This window comes from Crocodylus siamensis, chromosome 1 (assembly GCF_052110815.1).
Source record: "Crocodylus siamensis isolate JL-2025a chromosome 1, ASM5211081v1, whole genome shotgun sequence".
NCBI lineage: Eukaryota > Metazoa > Chordata > Crocodylia > Crocodylidae > Crocodylus > Crocodylus siamensis.
Genome location: NC_143395.1, coordinates 122,003,199 through 122,026,101, shown reverse-complemented (window position 1 = coordinate 122,026,101; position 22,903 = coordinate 122,003,199). Strand labels below are relative to the sequence as shown.

The following is a 22,903-nucleotide window of genomic DNA, read 5'->3' as shown; positions in this document are numbered from 1 at the left end:
TTCTATGGAACCTGTGCTTTTATACTATACTAGCCAACAGCCCATCAAAAACAACAAGAGAAGGGTGGTGAGGGTGGCTGGGGACAGCAGCCTGTATCGGGCCCCACTTCCCCCCAACCTTCAGATCTGGGCCCGCTCTCTGTCTCCTCTCTGGCCGCTCTGTCACCAGGGCCAGGCCATCCTCCCACATCCACTCCACCTGCAATACTGGGGGGATTGTGGCCAGAAGCATCGGCCTTGCCCCCACCCCAATTAGGCTCACTGGCCCCACCCTTGCCCCTGACACTCCAGGGCCACTTCCCCTACCCACACCTGGGGGGCCAGTAGGGACAGAGCCCAACATCCACCCCAGCCCCCAATTCAGCCCTGACCCTATTCTCCTGCACCACCCCCTGTTGCTTTGGGTCCAATCCCAGCAGTCTGGGGCCACTCCCCTGTTCCCCCCTCACTGCAGCAGTCCCAACCCCAGACCTCCTCACACTGCCATTGCTGCCTCTTCCATGGAGCAGGGGGCGGGTCATTCCCCCTATTCCCCATACTGCCAAAGGGCTGGGCCTGGCTCCCCACCCTCTTCACTGCCCTTGCGGGGCCCGGAGTGTCCCACCTATATCCTCCATTTTGGGGCCAGGCCAAGACTTGTGTGCTTCTCCTCCCTCCTCTGACCTTCCCACCACCCTTTGGGGCTGGACCTGCCCACCCCACTGGCCTGGGTCTGCTGCACTCCAACACCCACACCAGGAGGGAGTAGTGGGGGAAAAGGGCAAGGCCAGCAGCAAGAAGGATGGTGCAGATCCTACTACAGTAGAGCCCTCCCCTTCCATATTCAGTGCCTCCCCACAGTGTCCTGACTCCACTCCCCCAGCTGCCACCTCCAAGGAACAAGGGGAGGTGGCCAAGGCTGCCCACCCCCCGTTCCATCTGCTCCATTGCCACTGTCTCCAGGGGGGAAAGGGCAGGACGGCGAGGCATGCAGCATCCCCACTACCATGGCGGCGCTCTGCCGCACCACCACCTCCTGTCCGAACACCGTATTCGCACTCTGACTGGTTGTTTCCGTCAGCCAGTCACAGTGCGAATAAAACATGACAGACAGATAGACAGACAGACTGACTTACATAATATTATAGTTTCATAGTAGCTAGAGTCGGAAGGGACCTAGGTAGATCATCTAGTCCGACCCCCTGCCTTAGCAGGAAAGAGCACCGGGGTCAGATGACCCCGGCAAGGTGCTCATCTAACTTCCTTTTAAAAATCCCCAGGCTAGGAGCCTGCACCACTTCCCCTGGAAGCTGGTTCCAGGCCCTAGCCGCCCTGACTGTGAAGTAGCGCCTCCTAATATCTAATCTAAACTTACCCTCCGCCAGCTTGTGACCGTTATTCCTGGTCACTCCTGGCAGCGCACGGGGGAACAGGGACTCCCCCAATACCTGCTGATCCCCCCTGACCAGTTTGTAGCAGGCCACAAGGTCCCCCCTTAACCTTCTCTTGTGGAGGCTAAACAGGTTCAGGTCCCGTAGCCTCTCCTCATAAGGCCTGCCCTGCTGACCCCTGATCATACGAGTGGCCCTCCTCTGAACTCTTTCCATATTGTCCACGTCCCTCTTGAAGTGTGGCGCCCAGAACTGGACGCAGTACTCCAGCTGCGGCCTGACCAGTGCTGCATAGAGGGGGAGGATCACCTCCCTGGACCTGCTCGAGATGCATCTGTGGATGCATGACAGGGTACGGTTGGCCTTCTTGACTGCCTCCCCACACTGCCGGCCCATGTTCATCGTGGAGTCAATGATGACTCCAAGATCCTTTTCCGTCTCCGTGCTGGCAAGAGGGGAGTTCCCCAACCTGTAAGTGTGGTGCCGGTTCTTCCTCCCCATGTGCAACACCTTGCACTTATCAGTGTTAAACCCCATCCTATTAGAATGGTCAAGATCTGCCTACAAAAGACCAAAGTTGCCCCTTCCTTTATGATCGTCCTCTATTAAGCTTGGAGTGAAGAGAAAGGAGTTTGATCCTCTTTAGTTGTTGCACACTACTTTAAACCTGGCACAATAGGAAGGTGAAGCATGTAAAACATCAGTACCACCTTCCAAAACTTGGTTTCAAACCTTACAGGTATACAGACTTAAATGAAGAAGGCACACCTTGGTACAACACAGAAACACTTTCATATCCATTTACAAACCATAAGTGGAGCAGCCTAGACAGCTTCACCTTTTCAGATGTGCATTTATTTTAATTCAGAGTCCCAGAGTGAAAAAATCACTGAGAAACTAGTTTCTGTATACATTCTACCTTTACATCAGACATTCCATTTTTATTTTTCAAGATGTAAAAAAGTTATATTTTAATTAATATGAAGGTGTGTGAAGTGGCAGTAGAATAAAAAAGGACCAGAAAATAAGCCTGTGAGCCACTCCCCAACCTTTAAGACAGTTGGGAAAGAGAGGTCAAGCAGGTCTGCCAGCTTGGCTCTTTAGTTTTCTTGCCCTTTAATTTCAAATGCTTTAATTTTTATTTCATATTACACTATTCTATAGACATATAAAAACCACTTACACGCATCTCACAGTATGTAGTCTGGGGCATTTATTTTTATTTGGAAAGTACTCAGTACCCAGTACTGAGACTAATAACTTGTATTTCATTAAATCGTATCTTCCAGAAAGATATACAGCCTTACTTGAAGACATTAAGAAGTGAAGAATCTACCATTTCCTCTCAGTTGTGGTTTTTAAAATTTCAGTCAATCACCCTTGCTGTCAAGAGTCTGTACCCAACTCCCAGTTTGAAGGTTGCCTGGCTTAAACTTCCAGCCACTGGCTTTTTTTTGCATCTTTTTTCCAGTAGATAAAAATTGTAATTACTCACTGCTTTCTTTCCTTGAGTATGGAATCAGGGCAACTCTGTTAACCTATGCCATGGATACACCTATTCACGCAGGGTGATCTGGGGGTGCATAATATATCAGGGGGCATCAACATACAGCCCACAGGCCAGATATGACCTGTAAAGAAAGGGAATCCAACGGGTGCGGCTTTTTGCTGCGAGTGCAAGTAGGCAATGAGCCAATAACAGTGCCACTGCTCAAACCCATCACTGTAATTGCCAGAGCGACAGAGTCAGCACAGCCAGTAGGTGAATGCTGCCACAGAATTTAATGTTTGCAGTCACAACTGGTGACTAAAAAGTCAGTGACATTCACCCCCTGGCTGCTGGCCACACTGACACTGCAGCTCCACCAACCATGGCTCTGGGGATTGAGTGGCAGCATCATTAACTCCTAACTACTGCTAACGGCAGGTCCAGTAGCCACAGTCAGAAGCCCTGTCATCCTGATCCCACCCATAAGGAGTCCCCCTAGACCCAATCAAGACCTCAGGGCCAAATGACTGACACTCCTGCCATATACCACATGCAGACATGTTACCATGTCTTAAATACTAAACATGACAATAAATCTATTTCTTAGCTAAAATTAAGCTAGGTCCACTGTTTACCATTTTAATGTCTATATCAGGGGTCAGCAACCCCCAGCACACGTGCCAAACATGGCATGCAACGCCACGTTACTCAGCACACCACCGCCAGCCCAGGCTCTAAGCAGCTGCTGCTAGCCACAGGGCCCCTGCTGGTCCCAGCAGGCGGCTGGGAGGCTGCAAACAACTGCTCCAGGTTCCAGCATGTCAGCACTTCACCACCTTCCAAGGTAGACATTGTGGTTTTTTCAGCACTCTAGCCAAAAAACATTGCCTACCCCTGGTCTATATGAACTCCAGGTTTTGGTCTGAATGTATTCTGCAATCTTAAGCAAAAGAGTGGCAGTGAGCTCCTTTTTCTTAGGTTAGATATTAAAAACACCCCACATGGTGAAAGCATTTGGGAAAGGACACTTGTATACTTATTAGAACAGGGAGGCAATGGATATCTGGAATGTGCACCTAAAACTGGTATTGATATCAATCAGCCAGGGACAAGACGCCTCAAACACAGGTAAGTGCATTCCAAAGGGAAGGACCATGGTCAGAAAAAGCCCAGAACTCCAAGTAGAAAGAATGAACTACAGTATACTTCTTCCCAAAGGACTGCATAGAGAAATAAAGATGGCAGGGGAGGGGGAGGAGAACATGGCATTAAGATATTTAAGAGATGTCTACTGGGGAGGTCACTTAGGAAACCTCTACACCCAGGACTTCTGGTGTTTGAAGTAAACGGGATAGCGGTACAACTAGGAGTGGTCAAAGAGGACACCCACACCTGACACAGATTGAGAGGGGGTTTCATAGTTTCATAGTAGCTAGAGTCGGAAGGGACCTAGGAAGATCATCTAGTCCGACCCCCTGCCTTGGCAGGAAAGAGCACCGGGGTCAGATGACCCCGGCAAGGTGCTCATCTAACTTCCTTTTAAAAATCCCCAGGCTAGGAGCCTGCACCACTTCCCCTGGAAGCTGGTTCCAGGCCCTAGCCGCCCTGACTGTGAAGTAGCGCCTCCTAATATCTAATCTAAACTTACCCTCCGCCAGCTTGTGACCGTTATTCCTGGTCACTCCTGGCAGTGCACGGGGGAACAGGGACTCCCCCAATACCTGCTGATCCCCCCTGACCAGTTTGTAGCAGGCCACAAGGTCCCCCCTTAACCTTCTCTTGTGGAGGCTAAACAGGTTCAGGTCCCGTAGCCTCTCCTCATAAGGCCTGCCCTGCTGACCCCTGATCATACGAGTGGCCCTCCTCTGAACTCTTTCCATATCGTCCACGTCCCTCTTGAAGTGTGGCGCCCAGAACTGGACGCAGTACTCCAGCTGCGGCCTGACCAGTGCTGCATAGAGGGGGAGGATCACCTCCCTGGACCTGCTCGAGATGCATCTGTGGATGCATGACAGGGTACGGTTGGCCTTCTTGACTGCCTCCCCACACTGCCGGCCCATGTTCATCGTGGAGTCAATGACGACTCCAAGATCCTTTTCCGTCTCCGTGCTGGCAAGAGGGGAGTTCCCCAACCTGTAAGTGTGGTGCCGGTTCTTCCTCCCCATGTGCAACACCTTGCACTTATCAGTGTTAAACCCCATCCTATTCTCATCCGCCCACCGTTGCAACCTGTCAAGGGGTGCCAGAGTGCTAACTTCCAGGAGCTTGCACTGCAGGGGCTGCTAAAGCCACTGTATGGAGAGCCTCTGGTAAAACCATACAGGGGCAGATACTGCAACCAGAGTATGGCAACCCTCTCCCCTCCTCCTCCAGGGACAGGCAGCAGCTGCCAAGGTCCTTGCATCTCAGGGAGAAATGAGACTTACTCTGAACATCCTGTTCCCAGCCCTAGGCACCAAAATAGCTAGTTACACCTCTCCTCAAAAGCTAATTTCAAGACAGAGGGACAGGGAGGAAGATTTTTTTCTATTTCTTTTACATTGCTTCTTTCAAACTCAACAATTACTCTTCTGTCATATAACCTGTTATAGAAGAAAGCTAAAGCTTATTGATGTTTTAAATTCCTTACTCATTGCCTTTGGTGACAACTATTTTAGGACTACTGACAATTGCAGGTATTTCATTAGCAGTGGAAAGTGTAATCTATCATATTCTGAAAAACCAAGAGGAATGATCTCAAAATTAGGGAAGTTCTCTTTCCTCAGCTCTTAAGGAGATCAGGCATCAAGAGCAGGTGAGGCATCTATACACCCCAGAAACCAAGGGCAAAAGAGTCTAATCTGGAGTGCTTAGCCCCCAGCCAACACAAAAAGGCTTGTCATTTGGCCTGTGTAGCTCCCATAACATTCAGAAATCCAGCAGTGGGGGAATGACAATTTAATACTGCGACCCTTCCCCCACTGCCAAGTTTCTGAATACATACAGCACATGGGGTCAGGCCAATGTGTGGGCGGATCCAGAGGAATGGGGTTGGGCCAGCCACTGGTGCAATTTGTTGGAACACAAGTGAAAAAAGAAACCTGGGGTAATGCCTACATTCACAGCTCAATAAGGAAGAAGCATGCACTCAGCGGGGCACACCTAATCTACAGTGAACCCCAAAACAGGTGCACCATAGATTGCTTGAAGTGGTGGTAGGCCCCCATAATGTCTCAGGGGTGCTAATAGTGTGAAGTTAGTAAAGAGATGTTTTAGGTGCAACAGACATACCATGATTCACTGTGGCACTCTCCATCATGGTTCAGAGAGGTCCTGGCATACCCCAACTATCTCAATTACACACTGCGATCCAGGAAAATGCAGCAACATTCCACGTGTACCTCCATACAAGACCCAGGAGTCCTAAAATGAAAAGGAACACAGGCCCACCCCCACCCAAGTGCAAGAATCAAAGAAAATAGAAGAATACCACCACATAAAAAGTGGACACCTACTTGGAAGAAGATAATACTGGTTGAGGAGCTTCAAGTACCCTTGATTAGACAGGAATATCGCATTTAAGATCTGACTAACAAGGATTCTGGTTTCTAATGTGCACATTGTACCTGACTTAAGTCTCTTGGCTAACATCTGTTGCCTGCTAGAAGTTTAAAATTTTATAGAGCAGGATAAATGGGTATGAATATTTCTGGGGCTAGTTAGGAAAAAGATGAAAATATCAACTAATAGTTCAAAATGATGTCTAGTGGGTGCAAGTACCAATAATAAAGCTGAATTTATTTAGTTATCAGATTTGTCAACTAGATTTAAAAGTTTCAATCTTTATTTCTTGTTCCTCATATTTCTACTCATTAAGTAGCAGCTCTGTTACATACCCGGCAATCAAACTAAGATAATATAATTAGGCCGCTAAAGTTCTGGAGAAAAAGAATAATTAATTTCCTTTACACAAGATCAGCACTGTTTTGTTAGCATGTTATATAAGCTTTATCATTTTCAAAATTGTCTGCCCAATCAAACTACTCTATGTCTTTTCACTGACCACAGATTCCTTCCTCTTTACTTCAACAAGTCAAAAGATCTGTATGTCTGCTTTACTTCACTTCAAAGTTGTAAACAAAAGAATGCAGTCAAGAGATGGGAATTTCATTTTCTGTCAGTTTAACTGTCTTATGAGAACTACATAAATACATAACAATACAACCAAGATATTTCAAACCAAAGCTTTTTGAATGCACAGTTCTTCAATTTATGCTAACGTGTTTAACACTTAAAAAAAGGAGGCAGAGAAATGTGAAGTCAAATACAGAAGAGGAGTGCAAGATAGAAATGAATAGAATTTTTTTTACTTGGGGGTTTTGTTTTGTTTTTGTGGCAAAACAGCCAAGAGGTGGTACCTAAAGAGGAAACTCCTCCCCAACAATAATCTTAACTTTTTCACAATGACATGGACTGAAAATATCTGAAGCTGGAAAAACTTACTTGGGAAATACTAAGTAAAATACATTGCTTCATTAGAAATTCCTGTTCAACTGCAGTAGTTTTAACTGCATTCAATCTTTCATTAAAAAAAATAAACTTGTTTAATCTTTAAGTACATTCATACAAAGAAACAGCCCATTATTTCATTAAAGAAATTTAAGATAAATCCTGTATCTTATTTTATAAGTATTTTATAAGTAAAAATGGAGACATCAACTGAAAATGCACACGGAGTATACATTTTTAACAGTGGCAACACTTAAAAACTAGCAAGTGTACCTCCTCATGAAAGCAAGAAAAGGTGGATAATTGACAAAGAACAGACTTCTGCAGACAGACAAATTCTGATGCAATACAAGGATACCGCAATTCTCTACTTGTTCCTTCTCTTCCATGTTTAATTAGTTCTTCTTGAAAAGCATTTTCATCTTCAGTCAGTAGTACCAGCAAGGAACAATTCAGTGTTTCCTCCTGAACACAAGAACTAATTCAACAGCAAGCAGCTAAGGACTATATTAATCTTGTACCTAAACATTTTCAGCACTGAAGTGAAATTGTAAAAACATGTCAGATTACAGGAGGACCTATAATAGCAAAAGAGTCAAACCACAGCATGCAGAAACATACAGGAAAAAAATAATGCTGAAGAAAGGAACACAAACAAGGCATAAAAGGTGATGTCACAACAACAAGCCACTTTTTTCAAAGCCAAGTCTGGCAAGATGCAAATTACTGAGACAGTTTTTGCGAATACTGTACGAGTTAGTAGGTATAGTGAACCATTACAGAAGTCTGGACAAGGGTGTCATTACAGATTAATAGGGTGCAAGTAGTACTCCACTGGAAAAACTGGACACTTCCAAAGGTCAAAGCTTAGTATGGCAAGATGGCAACTTGCATCTAGTACAGAAAGTACAGGCTGGACAAATGCACTGTAAGGTAGACAGAAAACTAGTTGGACCAGTGGGCTCAGAGAATAGTAGTCAATGACTCGCTGTCTAGTTGGCAGCCAGTATCAAGTGGAGTGCACCAGGGGTCAGTCCTGGGGCTGGTTTTGTTTAATACCTTCATTAGTGATTTGGAAAATGGTATAAAGTGCACCATCAGCAAGTTTGTAAATGACACCAAGCTGGGGGGAGTAGTAGATATGATGAAGGGTAGAGTTAGGATTTAGAGTGACCTAGACACATTGGAGAATTGGGCCAAAAGGAATCTCATGAGGTTCAATAAGGACAAGTACAAAGGATGCAAGGCCCATGCACCAGTACAGGTTGGAGACTGACTGGTTAAGCAAAACCTCTGCAGAACAGGACCCAAGGGCTATAGTGGACAATAAGCTAAATAGGAGCCAACAGTGTGCCCTTGTTGCAGAGAAGGCTAACTGCACACTGGGCTGCATTAGAAGCATTGCCAGCCAATCAAGGGAAGTGATTATTCCCCTCTGTTTATCACTGGTGAGACCACATCTGGGGGCTGTGACCAGTTTTAGGCCTCCCACTACAGAAAGGATATGGACAAATTGGAGAGTCCAGCAGAGGGTAACAGAAATGGTTAGGCGGGCTGGGGCACATGGCTTATGAGGAAAGACTGAGGAAACTGGGCTTATTTAGGTCTTGAGAGAGTGAGAGGGGACTTAATAACAACCTTCAACTACCTGAAGGTGGTTCAAAAAAGGATGGAGCTAGACTGTTCTCAGTGGTGGCAAATGACTGAATTCCAGGATGCTTTGTGGCCCCCTGCCACACTGAAAGCCCCATCCCCACCCAAGGTGGCAAGCTGCATGCTAGAACACCTCTCACATCTCACAGCTCCAGCCAAGGGACTAGCTGGCCCCACACTCAGGGGGTCAGAGCCGAGACAGCAATGCCTCTGGTCCTCAGTCTGCTCTACCCAGGGAGTCAATGAGAACATTCCCCCCATCACCACTGCCACAGGTGGGAGGGAGAGAGCATTCCCAGGGCCAGGTGCCTATCCATGTAGCTAGGCATAGAAGTACAGGGGAGGACCTTAGCCTTAGAGGGCACATGACCTGCCCCAGGATCCCCCAAGCCAAGGGCTGCCCTGCCCCAGGGAACCAAGGGGAATGCTCCCCACCCCCACCTGCAGTGGTGCTGGTGCCAAGCTGCCTAGCTGTGCAGGGGAGGAGTAATATTCTCCTTAGATCCCAAGCTTGGGGACCCTGGCCCAGGCTACGGGAAGACACCAGAGGCACAGCACTCCCCCCCAGTACCACACCTCCATGTTCAGATGGGCAGACACCCAGCCTGGGGGAATGCCCTCCCCCCCCCAATCTGTGGTAGCAACAAGGTGCTGGTTGCACCACTCCCCAAGGCAGGACAGCCCTGGGCTAGGGGATCCCGGGCCCAGAGAAGCACCCCACAACCCAGTTGTGCAGGTGTGGGACTGGCCCAGGAGAATCCTCCCCCACTTCCTGCACAGCTGGCACTGCTGCCACAGAAGGAGAGGGGGTGGTATTCCCTTCAGCTCCACAAGGCATGGCAACCCCAGGCTGGGGGACCATAGGCCAGGGAAAGCCCCCCTCCCCTGTAAGGGGCACGCACCAGGGTGGGGGCCCCTTCCCACCCCTGCAGAGGGACAGAGGGTTGGGGCATGTGCTGGACACTTTGGCTGGGCTCAACAATGACAGACTGGGAGGGATGCTCTCCCCCCCAGCCCACCTTCCAGTCTGGGTCATTGCAGGCCTCCCCCTGCCTTTCCCAAGTAAAAACTGACCCTGAATTCAGATCATTATTGGTTCAATCTACACAGTTTAGAGAAACCTGCTAAGATTGGAGCAATTCCACCTTGGGCTTTTTGACTGCCTGTATTCAACCTTTGGGCAGCAAGAGTGAAACTGACCCAATTCTCATGCATTTCAACATACCTCAGAGGAAGCTACGGACATCATGCCTTTCCTTCTAGAGGCACCTGGGAGTACACAAGCAAAACAGAGATATTTTGCTACTTCCATACCCGTCACCCCCAGGAGATTAAATCTGACAAGTGTCTCAGTGAAATGCATAAGCAGTTCATTCTTCCAGATCACAGCATTATGGACAGTAGCCTAAAAGAGGCCTCTCTCGTTACTAAAAAGGAGGTAAAAAGCTATGGACATCAGGGCTGCTTGCAGATGTTAAAGAACAACAGAAACAAAACAAAAAGTGCACTTGATGAGAAGCAGCAACGCATTACTGTAGAGCCAGCTCTACAGTGTCTGTATAGATAGAGCACTCCAGCAGGGATTTTTGGCACTTTTAGCTAAAGCTGATTCAATCAGCTATTAGATAAAAGCACCCAAAAAATCCCCACTAAAGCACGTGATCTATACAGATACCAGGTGAGCCAGGTCTAGCTAACGCACTGCCTCTTCTGGGCATGTGATGGGCTCAGCATGGGACGCGCAGAATTTAAAAGAAGAAGTGCCATTTTTTCTGGTTTCGTGGGGGGATTGTTTTTTTAAACACATCTGCAAACGGCCTATAAGTATAGCTTCATACAAAGGCAAGAAGGGGCAGAAATACAGGAAGCCATGGAGTTCTAAGGGGGAGAACATACAGAAATGATAGAATCACCCTTTTCAGTCAAGGCAGATTGGAAGAGAAGAAAAAAAGTGAGATTCCTTACTTTCCATGGCCAGGGAAGCATTCTCTGGGTAGAGGCATTCAACAACTCTCTCATGAGAAAAACAATGAGTGTACAGATATGCAGGCTTTTTCTCCCAGAATTAAAATGGTCACTCTGATAGAACAACATGGGAACAACCAGCGTTAAAACCACTCCCAGGAGAATCTCTCTTAAGAGAACAAATGTCTGTACATGCTGTGGGGACTTTTCTGAGAAGCAGTCATAACCCTCCAGAACCCCTCTGCCTGCCCCTTCAAAAGGGAAATAACATGTCACTTGATAGACTCTGCTGCTCTAGCAGAGAGCAGAAAACATCCACTTCACAATTCCCACATCATGCCGCAAGAAAACACTGTCTGACCCAGACTGTCCATGTCAGCCTGCCACCTCTGCCTTATGCACTGTTGTCATCTGTTGCCAGGCAAACTAAACGAACTTCCAGAGGACATGGAGATGTTTGCACAACTTCTCCACGTGCCTCAAGCCACAGTCTCAGCATTGCAAGCTCTCTACTCCTCAGATTTAGCATTTGAATGTCTACATATGAAGCTCTAGGTAAAATTCTCCCACAAGTTTGTTTTCTTGGTAGAATTCTCCCAGATTATGTGAACCTGTGTATGCAGCCAGAATCATAGAAATGTAGGGCTAGAAGGGATTCGGATCCCTTAGTCACTTAGTCCAACCTCCTGTTCAAGGTTGATCACCAGGGATCTGGGTTTTCCATTTTCCATGGGGGGGAAACCAACAGAGAAAACCACTGATTTCCCACTTAAAAAAATCAGAGAAACCCGCAGATTTCCCCCTGTTGCAAAGATCTCTGCAAGCTGGCTGAGTTCTAGCCTGCAAGAGCTTTTTGCAAAAGGAGTGGGGAAACCCTGCCAGGAGGGAAATCAAAAGGGGGAAGGGTGGGGGCCTGACACTTACCGGAGGCTGCTTCTGGCTCACTCTCCTTGCTGGAGGTAAGTGGGGCATGGGGGTTGTGAGGAGGTATGCAGCCGGCCGAGCACTCCAGCTGGTAGGGGATTTGCAGTGTCCCAACTCCCAGCCGCAGTGCTCGGCCAGCTGCAAACCACCACCACTCCTGCCAGCTGCAAACCCCACCACTCCTGGCCAGGAAATGCCCAAGCTAACTGAGGGAGCAGCGGTTTATAGCTGGTCAGGCACTCCGGCTGGTGGGGGGGGGGGTGGTCTGCACTCCCTCAGTCCCCAGCCAGCTTGGGCGCACTGGCCAGGAGGGGGGGATTTTCACCTGGCCAGGCACTCGGGCCAGGAGTGGGGAGACTGCAATCCCACCCTCTCCCGACCAGAGTGCCTGGCTCGCTGCAAACCCAGGGTCGTAAACGCTGCACTCCCCCCCAGCCCTCTGGAACACAGCACGTGTGACTGGTGCAGCAGGGCACAGTGGGGCCATGCATGAAAGCTGCCTGTCACTGCAAGCTCTGCACTGCCTGGCCTCCTGGGTGAGGGGAGTAGGGTGAGGAGCACAAGCCCACAGTGTATACCCCCCCTTCCCCCACAGGCCTGTGGGCCACAGGTCCCTCCTGTCCCCCTAGAGTGCATGCTGCCACTGGGACCTGGCCCCACCTGAGCCTGCAGCAGGGGGGGGGGGGGGGGGGGGGGGGGGGGGGGGGGGGAGCCAGGTCATGCTGTAGGAGTCGCTGCTTTCTGTTGGGGGCAAGGGGCTGTGGACCTGGGTCCTTGGCCCCACAGCCTTGGCAGCTGGAGGCCCCCCTCCAGCAGGGCTGGGGTGCAGGGGCACAAGCAGGACTGGAGGGCTACAAAGGGCATTTCATTTTAACCATGGATTTTGGGATTTTTAAATCGGAGAATTTGAGATTTATAATGGAAAGCTAGGTTTCCTGACGATCACCCCCATCTAAACCATGCTAGACAAGTGTCTGTCCAACATGCGCTTAAAACGTAAGCAAATCTAGCCATGGCAGTCTAAGACGGAGGTCTCCAGTAAGGCTTACTGCCAACATCTTAACAAATAACTGCTCTCTGTATTCTACCATTTCATAAAAACTACCTTCTCAGGAACCTACAAAAGCTATAGCGTTTCTCACTGTTCCAGGACACTACTGCCTCGCCTTCCTTCCATATTTTGCAAAAATGCACTAATTAGACAATAATACAAGTCCTAATATTTAATTTACAATCACTTGGCTTCCATTTGTGAAAAAGCTCCTTGAGTGATTTAAGCTATACCACTAAATATATACTGAAATGCAGGTCTAGGTTTACTTTTTCACTTATTAAAAATCAATGAAAAGCAAAAATAAATTCATTAGTTCTGAGCTTCATCTTTGGAAGTAGTCAGTTTAAGCACAGGAAACATTCCAGCCCAAAAAGACATAAAAGATTGGAAAAAAGCACCTTCTAAAAAAACACTGAGACAGATAAAACAACAGGCACTCATTCCCAGGTAATCTTGTATGGTTTTGACTTAACATTTGACATGCCCAAAGTGAAATCTTGACTAATTTTAAAGAAACTAAGGATTTTCTTTTCTTCCTTCTTATACAGGGGTACTCCACCCCAGGCTAGTAGGCTAGGTCTAACCCATAAAAAGCAAAAACTACTCCCCCATCCCAAAAAAACCAAACAAACCCACCTAGCTGTCATCTGGTCCACAAGGCTCCCTATGGGTCCACAAATGTGGCAGTGTGGGAGCTGTGGCTATACCCACACTGCCAAATTTCTGGCCCCATGTGCTAGATGGTGTGGCCTTGTGCACTAGATTGAGCAGGCAGGACCCGTGGAAGCAGCATGGGGACCAATTCAGCCCTGCTCCACTTAGCCAGTCTGCAGGGCAAAAAGTTGAGCACCATCTCTCTTGTAGGCTATTACAAGCACAAGATTAATGATAATAAAAAAAGTTTTAAATCAGAAGTTAATGGACTTTGTTCCTTTCACAATGGCTCCTCAAAACAGTACAAATGCAACCATAAGACTGAGCTGCACAATACAGCACTCCATAATAATGCCTCTCTAAATTGGTCTTCAGTTAAAATTAAACCTGTATTTCATCACTGATAGTTAACCTTCATAATACAAGTTACACTACCAACAAGATCAGTTATAAATTTTCAGGTTTTGTTCTTTTTATGTCCCATCCCATTCCCTCTACAAGAAACACCCCACCCATAGTTTTTGTCACTGCTAGCCATTAGGCAATTTCAGACTATGGCTTGCTAAACAGCAAAGGCTGAGGGGCTGTAGGTTAAAATTAAGCACAATTTTTATGGACTGGCAGAGTCCAGTTACTTTTAATGATTTTCCCCAAAATGAACACTCAAGCTTTTGGGTTGTCCCCCAGTTAAGAAGCGGGGCTGTACTCAAAGCCAGTAAAGTTTTTTAAAAAGCTGTGGAAAGAGGTCCGACAGCAACATCTCTACATGTACAACTTAAGTAAGGAGATGTTTGTGAGCACATTTAGTTATAGAACACAGTGGGGTCTCACATTCTTCAGGACTTTGCAGATATAGGCAGGAAGTCTAAATGAATAAAAGTTAAAGAAATGAATAGCTTATAATTGTCATGAAAGGTTCACAAATATCTCCACAAAAAATTAACTTTGATGTTTAACATAATATAAATAAGCTGGAAAAAATGGCTATTTTTCATTGGTTATGAATTTGGCAGTAATTTGCCCTATACATTTTCATAGTTTTCCCCATGTACAAAAAGTTAGACTCCAATTCTGCAGAAATGTATTCACCTTAGTATTAACTTAATGGTACTAATAATTTGAAAAAACTAAATGAATAAATTGTAAATTAAGACAGATTATCTCTCTCTCCTTGTTTGTTTTATGTTGCATACAACAAAGAGACATATATAAACAAATAAGGAAACAAAAACCCAAGGGCATATTACTACACAAATAGGGCCAGAGATGAAACTGTATTACAAATTAATCAATCTACTTTAAAGCTCAACAAATTTGTATTTAAATAATAAAGTCAGCTTCTCCCTAAACTGCCCCCCCCTTTGCTGTTGGGACTGCATTTCTACATCTCAGGTCTTGACTAACAAGATACTTTTGCAGGCTTGTAGCTGGGTTTGAGTGTTGTTGTAACCATAACGGTCCAGAAAACATTAAAAAAAAACCAACTGAGGAGGTTCTCGGCGATATAAACATACAGTTGGAAGAAACATTAGACAAACTTATGGGCACAAAGACCTGAAGGTCACTTTGTGCCTAAAAGTTTGCCAACTATACAGCTGGTCCAATAGAACATGAAAACCAAAAGCAATCTAGAAAAAAAAGCCTTGCTCTTTGCAAACTTAAAATTTCATGCATACTTCCAAAAAAAAAAAAAAAAAATGTTTTTCCCCAACCAATGCTTGTCTGGCTTTAAGGTTTGCATGTACTAGGAAAATTTCATGAACTGAGGCCTGCAAAAGAGCATTTCTTTAAGTCAGGGGTGGGCAATTATTTTGGCTGGAGGGCCACCACTTCATGAATTTGAGTTGTTGTCAAGGGCTGCAAACACAAAATTCTTTAAGAAGGTAACTTTTAGCAAATTATAGATAAAATTGTATACTAAAAAAAAAAGAATCAAACATCTGTTATATTAAATTTATTTTAAAAAATTGTCCCAATGTATGGGATTCTTTTTGAGTAGTGTGTATAGAGGTGATTGCATAACAGCTCAAAATAAAGTCTTGTATACCGTGTGCAGTGGGGGTGCATGCGTGTGAGGCGGGGTGCTACCTACCTATATGCTAGGTCCTGGGAATCAGTGGCACAAACAGAGCTCACCCAAGCAGTACATATGCAATCCTGCCCCCCCGCCTCCCCTCCTGCAGCACTCCACAATGGACCAAAAGCTGCCTGTTCTTACTCAGGGCAACCTGTACAGCACTTTTCAGGGGTGTGGGCAGGAGTGCACACCATTTTCACAGGGTTGCTCCTAGTGCAGCTGTAGCTCCCCATACCTCCAGGGGCTCCTTCTCCTCTGGCCCTTGCTGTGCCACTCCCATGAACTGGGGCAAAAGCCGGTCAGTTCCCTGCCCCCTCCCCACCCCACCTGTGGCAGCATAGCAGATGCCAGAGGAGGAGCCCCTAGGAGAGAAAGAGCCAAGCAATACCTAGACAGCTGCAGGTGCTTGAGTTGGTTGTGCTGAGGCTGACAAGAGCACAGCATGGGCTGCTCTGGGCAGCAGCAGGCAGAGCTCAGCCCCATATGCAGTGCCATAAGCTGGTTCCAATCAAATTGGTGGGTGCCTGCCCAGGGGCCATAGCCAAATCAGCTGGCAGGCCAAATCTGGCCCACAGGCTATGTTTTGCTCACTCTTGCTTTAAGTTGTCACAATTAGCATTAATAAAGTCAACTAGGGAAATATAAATTCCGCAAGTAGGGTGGAAACACTTAATTAAGCAGCCGTGCAAATTATTTTTTCCATTTACACAAGTTAATTCTCGTCTGTCAAGTAAAATGAATTGTTTTATCATAGGATGATAAAACAACATTTTGTAGACAGTTTGGTAAATTTTCAGGATTTTAAATATACATACATTTTGTTATATTAAGACTAAACATGTAGAGTTAAATACTTGGGCTTTAAAAAAAAATCTCAACCTATTTATCATCCATCTGTAGTACTTACCAATGGGATCAGTACCACCAACCACACCACCATATTTTACAATAGTAGACATTACTTCTCTAGTAAATATTTACATAGCGAAAGCCACTGGCCTTGAAATGAAAATTTTCCCCGCAAGCAACTCCAGTGTTACCCAATACTAGATACATGACCTTGTGTGGTACAAATACTTACCTTCTATTAATTTAAAATTGTTTAATTAACTCGCCAAAAAGCTGCTTTTAAATTTTGGCTTCAATTTAGGACTTGACTTCTCCTTTGAAGGAGATGATTTATACAAATAGGAAGTATTAGAACAGTAGCCCCAAGTTTTTTAATTTATTTGGAAAGCTGGCATCTGGACTTAGCCAGCAAAGCTATGTAAGCTGCTGTGAAATTATGAATTGAACTCAAAATGCACATGTGAGAAATATTTGATATTTTCTACAAAACTCAACCTACTCTATTTGCTGCCAAAGTTAAAATTCATCTCTTGAATTAATTTGCCCAAAAGATATCATAATTACTAGAAACTTACTACAATCATAAAAAATTATGCTTTTGTTTACAACCGACTCATAAATAGTCACAAATATTTAGATTACAGGGTAGAGTGCTGCCCGAGTTGCAGAATTTAAGAGTTTATTAGTCTTCATAAATAGGTCTACAAAAGCAATTATAAAGATTACTTTTAGCCACAGGACAGTAAGCTAGGGCAAATCCTGCACTTTTGTTTGCTTGGGGTGTTTTTTTTTTTTTGGGGGGGGGGGGGGGGGGGGGGGAAGAGAGAATGGGCACTGGACAGGAAAGAAAGAAGGAAAAAAATGCTATGAAAGTTTGGCCTGTCACTGCCTAATGTTGAAGGTGCCAAAACCTGATACCAGTTATATAGTATTCTAAAATCAGATCTTTAATAGTTTTTTAAATACCCTTTCTATCACTGCTGCACAATATTCAACTATAAAAGCACAGATTAATGCAGAACAGAAAAAAAGTCTGAGTTCTCACAATAACAAAGTTTACTCATAAAAAGGAAATCAGTTTATTTTTTTTCTAGGATGAAACAGAGGGGAAAAAAAGCCTCCCCAATCTACTTTGCCAGTAGAGTTCTCAATTTAATTTTTGTTACTACAGGGAGAACCAATGGAGGCACAAAACCTCCACATTTGAGTATTTATTAAGCTGGCAAAACTAAGAGCTTGTGTTTTTCCATAAGAAAATAAAGGATTTTACTTCTACATGCCAAGTTGCATTTGAGACTCTAAACCAATGTTTGGATGTTGCTCTGTTCTTGTGACAACTCTCTTCTTCACTTCTCAAAACATAAGCAGTCTGACAAAAAAAGAAAAAAAAAATCAAATTTGAGAGCCAACTTCTAGTGAGATTTCCCTCCAATGGTTGAACTGAGGGGAAAACCACCATTTAGAGTTCAAATTACTTAAAGAGAAACATAGAAATCAGATGCAGCTATTCAAATGCTTCTATGATAGCTGGTCTAATAAAAAAATCACATCTACCAAAAGATCTATTCATTTACTATATTTAAAAGGTACAGTATAGTTTATCTTCTAGTCCTGGTTGGTATCATTAATAATGTTAGGCATTTTACTCAAAGCCAAACCTAAGGGTTATTTAGTGAGGTAACTGGATACTCTTTGGAGTAAATAAAGCGATGTCTTACTCATGTGCAGGAGGGGAGTGGGGGAAATAAGGGACATGGCACCCCCCTCATCCATTTTTCTGAACTGGAGAAGCCAGTTTATATTTCATAGACATCAGGGCTGAAAGGGGCCTCACAAGATCATCAGGTCCAGCCCCTGCCCAAGAGACAGGAAATCAGCAGAGGTCAAATGATCCCAGCAAGAGACAGGCATCCAAGTGTTTTCTTAAAGTATCCAGAGTAGGCATTTGCTTGTATGAAACTTAAATCTAGTGCTGTATATCTGCATATGCAAATACAGGTAAGAGAAATAGTGATATCCAAAAACTAAACTACCTTTCCTGCCTTTCCATGTAGGTTACCTTTTAAATATGAAAAGAATCACATTCCCCAGTTGGCCTCATGGCAGGAAAATCAAGTTTCCTTTCTCACTGGCAATGTAACTTCTTAACCGAACTGTTTACTCCTGCCATGGAGAAGAGTAAATTTAAAAAAACCCACACCAGGAAATCATGCTTTAACCAGCACTGTTCAATGCCATCCTGACAAAAAAAAAAAAAAAAAGAAAAAGAGCAGCTTCAATATCTTGACTGGCCTTCCTACCACCTCCAAGGTTGGCAGAAAACAGGCCTTTTGGTTTGGAGACACCAGGAACGGTCCCTTCCCACAGCAGGATGGCCCTCCAGACCTTTACACACTTTCCCCACTCAAAAAATAAAGCAATGCTCACATGTGTGCTGCATGCATGCGGACGTGCTTTGGGAGGAGAGGCCAAGGCACCAGTGGCAGCAGGAAAGGGGGGGGGGACCACAACACAGGACTGGAAAACCCACCACTTCCCCCCCAGCCTTGCTCCACTCAGACACCCATCCTCCGCCAAAGTGCAGGACGCGTCCCCCTCTCCCACAGAAGACAAGGCCTATCCAAGAGAGAGAAGAAACATCCCTAACACACCCCCTCCCCAGCCAGGCCAGGCCGACTCCTCCATTCATCACCCCAGCCCTACAGGAGCAGGACGAGGATGTGGGGCAGGAAACCTCCCCCACCCTCAAGGTGACGGGGCGCCCCCCCGTCCCGTGCCCCAGCGCCCACCTCGCTGTTGAAGGCTTTCACGGCCTCCATGTTGCGGCAGGGGCGTCTCTCGTGCACTGATGGCGGCGGCGCTGGGCCCGGCGGGCGGGGCGGGTGCGCTCAGCGGCCGCCCGGCCTGCTGCCCATGGCGGCGGGCGGACGCGGGCCGCGCCCCCCCGGTTGCTGCTGCTGCTGCGGCCGCCGCCGCCTGCCCCGCCCCCCGCTCGGCCCGCAGGAGAAGATGGAGGGAAACAAACACGCAGCGGCGGCGGCGGCGGCACGGACCCAATATGGCGGCCACGGAACACCGAGGCAGCGCAGCGCGGAGAGGAGCCGCCGAGAGCAGCGGAGGCGGCGGCCAGAGCGCCCCCTGCCGGAGGGTGGCGCACGCCGGCGCCAGCCCTAGAGAGCACTAAGGCGGCGGGCTAGAGGGTCGTTCTGCCTCCCTTCCGGCCACTCGCTTGCGGGGCAGCGCTCCCCTGGCGGCGGAGGCCGAGTACTGCACGGGTCGGCCAGGGCAGGCTCCGCGGCTCCCGCCTCCTCCCTCAGGCTGCGGCGGCCACAGCGCCTCGGTGCCCGAGCTGAAGAGGCGGGGCGGCCAACCACAGCGCCCTCTGCTGGTTAAGGAAGAAAACAATAAAACAGCAACAAGACGGTGATAAAATAAATGAAACATAATAAAAATACTAAAACAATACCAAATAAAGTACTAATAAAATAATCAATAACTAAACAATGTATTAAATGATCAATCAGTTAGTAAAATTAATAATTAAACGATGGAATACTATTAATAATATTAATGATACTAAGTATTAATACTCATACTACTACTACCAATAATAATAATAACAATAATAATAATAAGCAACTGAATATTATTGATATATTTAATTACTATTAATGGGTTATTAATTATATTATTACTAGCATGAATATTATTTAAGCAATTGAATACTATTGATCATATTCATGATGAATAATTAAGTATTAATACACTGATAGATAATAAAAATCAATTGTATGACTATTATTTAGGATTAATTACACACAATATTATTTATGGTTATAGTCAGGCTTAATTATTCATTATGAATAAAATCAATACTCTTCCATCACTTAATGTTAATATTATGAATAAAACAATGGAGTAATAACATTAATCAATCACTTACAATATCATTTATATTGTTATATTATTAAATAGCAAACACATCATAAAGTAATAAGTAGCAGTAATCAGGATTTCCTTGTTACCTCTCTACCCCACCCCCTTCCAAGGGAAGGAGTGCTCTACTCCGCAGGACAGTGGCTCTCAGGTTTTTGTTGTTTTTTTTTTTTTTTTTTTTTAAACTCAAGGTGCTCCTTGTTACACTTTAAGCGCCTCATCAGAGAAATCAAAGCTCTTAATTTTTGCCCAGTTTTGCCATTGCAAGGGGGAAAAGAAAGAGATACAAGAGCAATATTCTTTTTTGCAAAAAGCTCCGAAAGGCCACAACAGGGCAGGATGTTTTCAACGCTGCTGTCTGCAATTTGGAGAGAAAGCCAGCGGTTTTTTGGGGTTTTTTTTGTTTTTTAAGCTTGCAAATTATGTTTGCATCCAAGTGCTAACATTGCATGGCAACCTGCAACACCCTTGACAAGATCAAAGCACCCCAGTTGAAGGAAAACAACAAAATACCACTGTTGTAAGACAAGGGGAATTTTGACCAAGAGCTACCTCCTCTATGCTGATGAGTCGTTTTTAGTGGCTATATCAAGCACAGCAAAAAGGAAAGCATGCATTTCACACTAGTTGCTTAGGCTGAGCAGGTGTTTGTGTGCATGCACGTGCGCGCACCCCCCCCCCCCCCGAATTCCTTCCCCTCCCTATTCTGAACCTCCAAAGAGCAATATTTTTATCTTGAGGCCATACAATTAGTGAAAGTTCTTTAAAAATAGAGGAAATACCTGATGAAGGGTTGACTTTTTTTTTTCCTTTACTTTTTCTGAAGGGAAAAAAGTTTCTCAGCATTAGCTGAAAGTAACTGGTACTTATTTCATATGCAGGAGGTGGGTGTCAGATTGCTGAAAAGAAGTGACAACCAATTTTTTGCCCAGTTAGTATTTTAAATTGGAAGCCAGCTTCCAAAGTACCAGTAGAAAGCAAGGCAGAAGGACAACAGTGACTAATCTTAGTTCTCTGCTAGTTTCTTCCTTGCCCTAGTAGATAACCCTTACAGAAGTTTGGTTGAACTCAAGAAACAAAACTGGCTGGAATTCTAGGCAGTTTCCTCTTGCCTTCCTTCTTACTTCTTGCTAACCAGACACAAAGAAAAAGCAATGAGAACAGAAAGCGTTTGGTATTTGACAGCATCTATTTTTAAAACACTTTGAAAAAAAATCAAGAAGTGGAACACAATGGTGAAGTGTCAAACAGGTGTGCGCACGGGTTAGGGGGTGGAATTGGCTATATTAAAAAACCAAACAAACCGGGATCAAGTGTTTTTTGTAGAACTAAGAGGAAAAGAATCAAACAAGTAAAATTCTAAATTTAGAAATAAATTGGACAGAAGGTGTTTTACACACACACACTATAACTCTGAGCAGTCCAGCATTAAGGAACCACAAGGCATTGACTTTTCCATGCAAGTGAGTATTTGATATTTAGAGACCATTACGTGTTTGTTTTTTAAATCACAGAGAATACTATGCTTCAAGATGCCTCTTTCAGGTTCACTCCCCGCACTCACAATTCAGTGTTTCAACACAGAAGTGCTAACTTCTCCTTGTCCAAAATACTTCATAGATTTCATAGGCATTACAGCTGGTAGGGACCTCGGGAGATCGAGTCCAGCACCACTTCCAAAGGGCAGGAATTCAGCTGGGGTCATAGGATCCGACCACAGAGCCAATTTTCAAGCCAGAGGATCATGGTAGACCCAAGGCCACAGTTGGCCAGTTTCACCAAGAGGTGATCGGGGATACCAGATTGAGGGCTTTTTTGAAGTCAAGATCTGACATCAATTTCTTCTCCCTTGTCCAGGTGATAGGTCACCTGATCATAAAAGGAAGCAAGACCTACCCACAACCAACCCCTGCCGGCTGTCCCTCAGGATGTTCGCAAGTCCATTAAGTATGGCCTCATCTGACTTCATCTGCTGCAAGTTAAAGTCACAACAGTTAAACACAACCTTTATAAAAATCCTTTTTTCTGGCTTGTTCTTATTTGCCCAAGCAGAACTTCCAGGAGAAATCTTTTCATAGCAAATTACAATACAGTTAAGGGTACTTTGCCATGCACAAGCCCCGTCTCACCTCATTGAAGTCCAGATTCTTTTTCCTTGAGCCAAGTGAGATGACTTCTTTTAAATCAAAGGTCATTCTGAGACTTACACTACTCAAGATGAAGTCTTGAGCTTTTTCAGCTCTTTGAATTCAGAGTACCATTCTGTGCCAACAGAGATGTTCATTCTTAGACTCAGCTGGTTTACTCAGTTTTCACAACTTGCTCCTGTTACTAGAAGTAGCGCTGATAAAATGAAGAGTGAATTAGACTAAGAACTGGCCTTGGGGGTGGGTGTCACCTGCACATGTACACAAAAACGGGCACCGCAAGTAGAAGGTAGCGGT

The 22,903-nt window shown here is 45.5% G+C and overlaps 1 protein-coding gene across 5 annotated transcripts in view; it reads right to left on the bottom strand.

Annotated features, from left to right (window-relative positions):
• Nucleotides 1-19,625, bottom strand: part of SCAF8 (SR-related CTD associated factor 8) — a 168,946-nt gene extending 149,321 nt beyond the window's left edge. For 3 of the 5 annotated variants that reach the window (XM_090041687.1, XM_090041681.1, XM_090041696.1), the window contains exon 1: nucleotides 19,313-19,624. In XM_090041687.1, coding sequence (XP_089897813.1) covers nucleotides 19,313-19,342 — 30 coding nt within the window. In that variant the 5' untranslated portion in view covers nucleotides 19,343-19,624. Of the gene's footprint in view, nucleotides 1-19,312 lie in introns of all 5 variants that reach the window. The other 2 variants (XM_090041692.1, XM_090041701.1) reach the window with 2 other exon arrangements.
• Nucleotides 19,626-22,903: the final 3,278 nt, after the last annotated feature.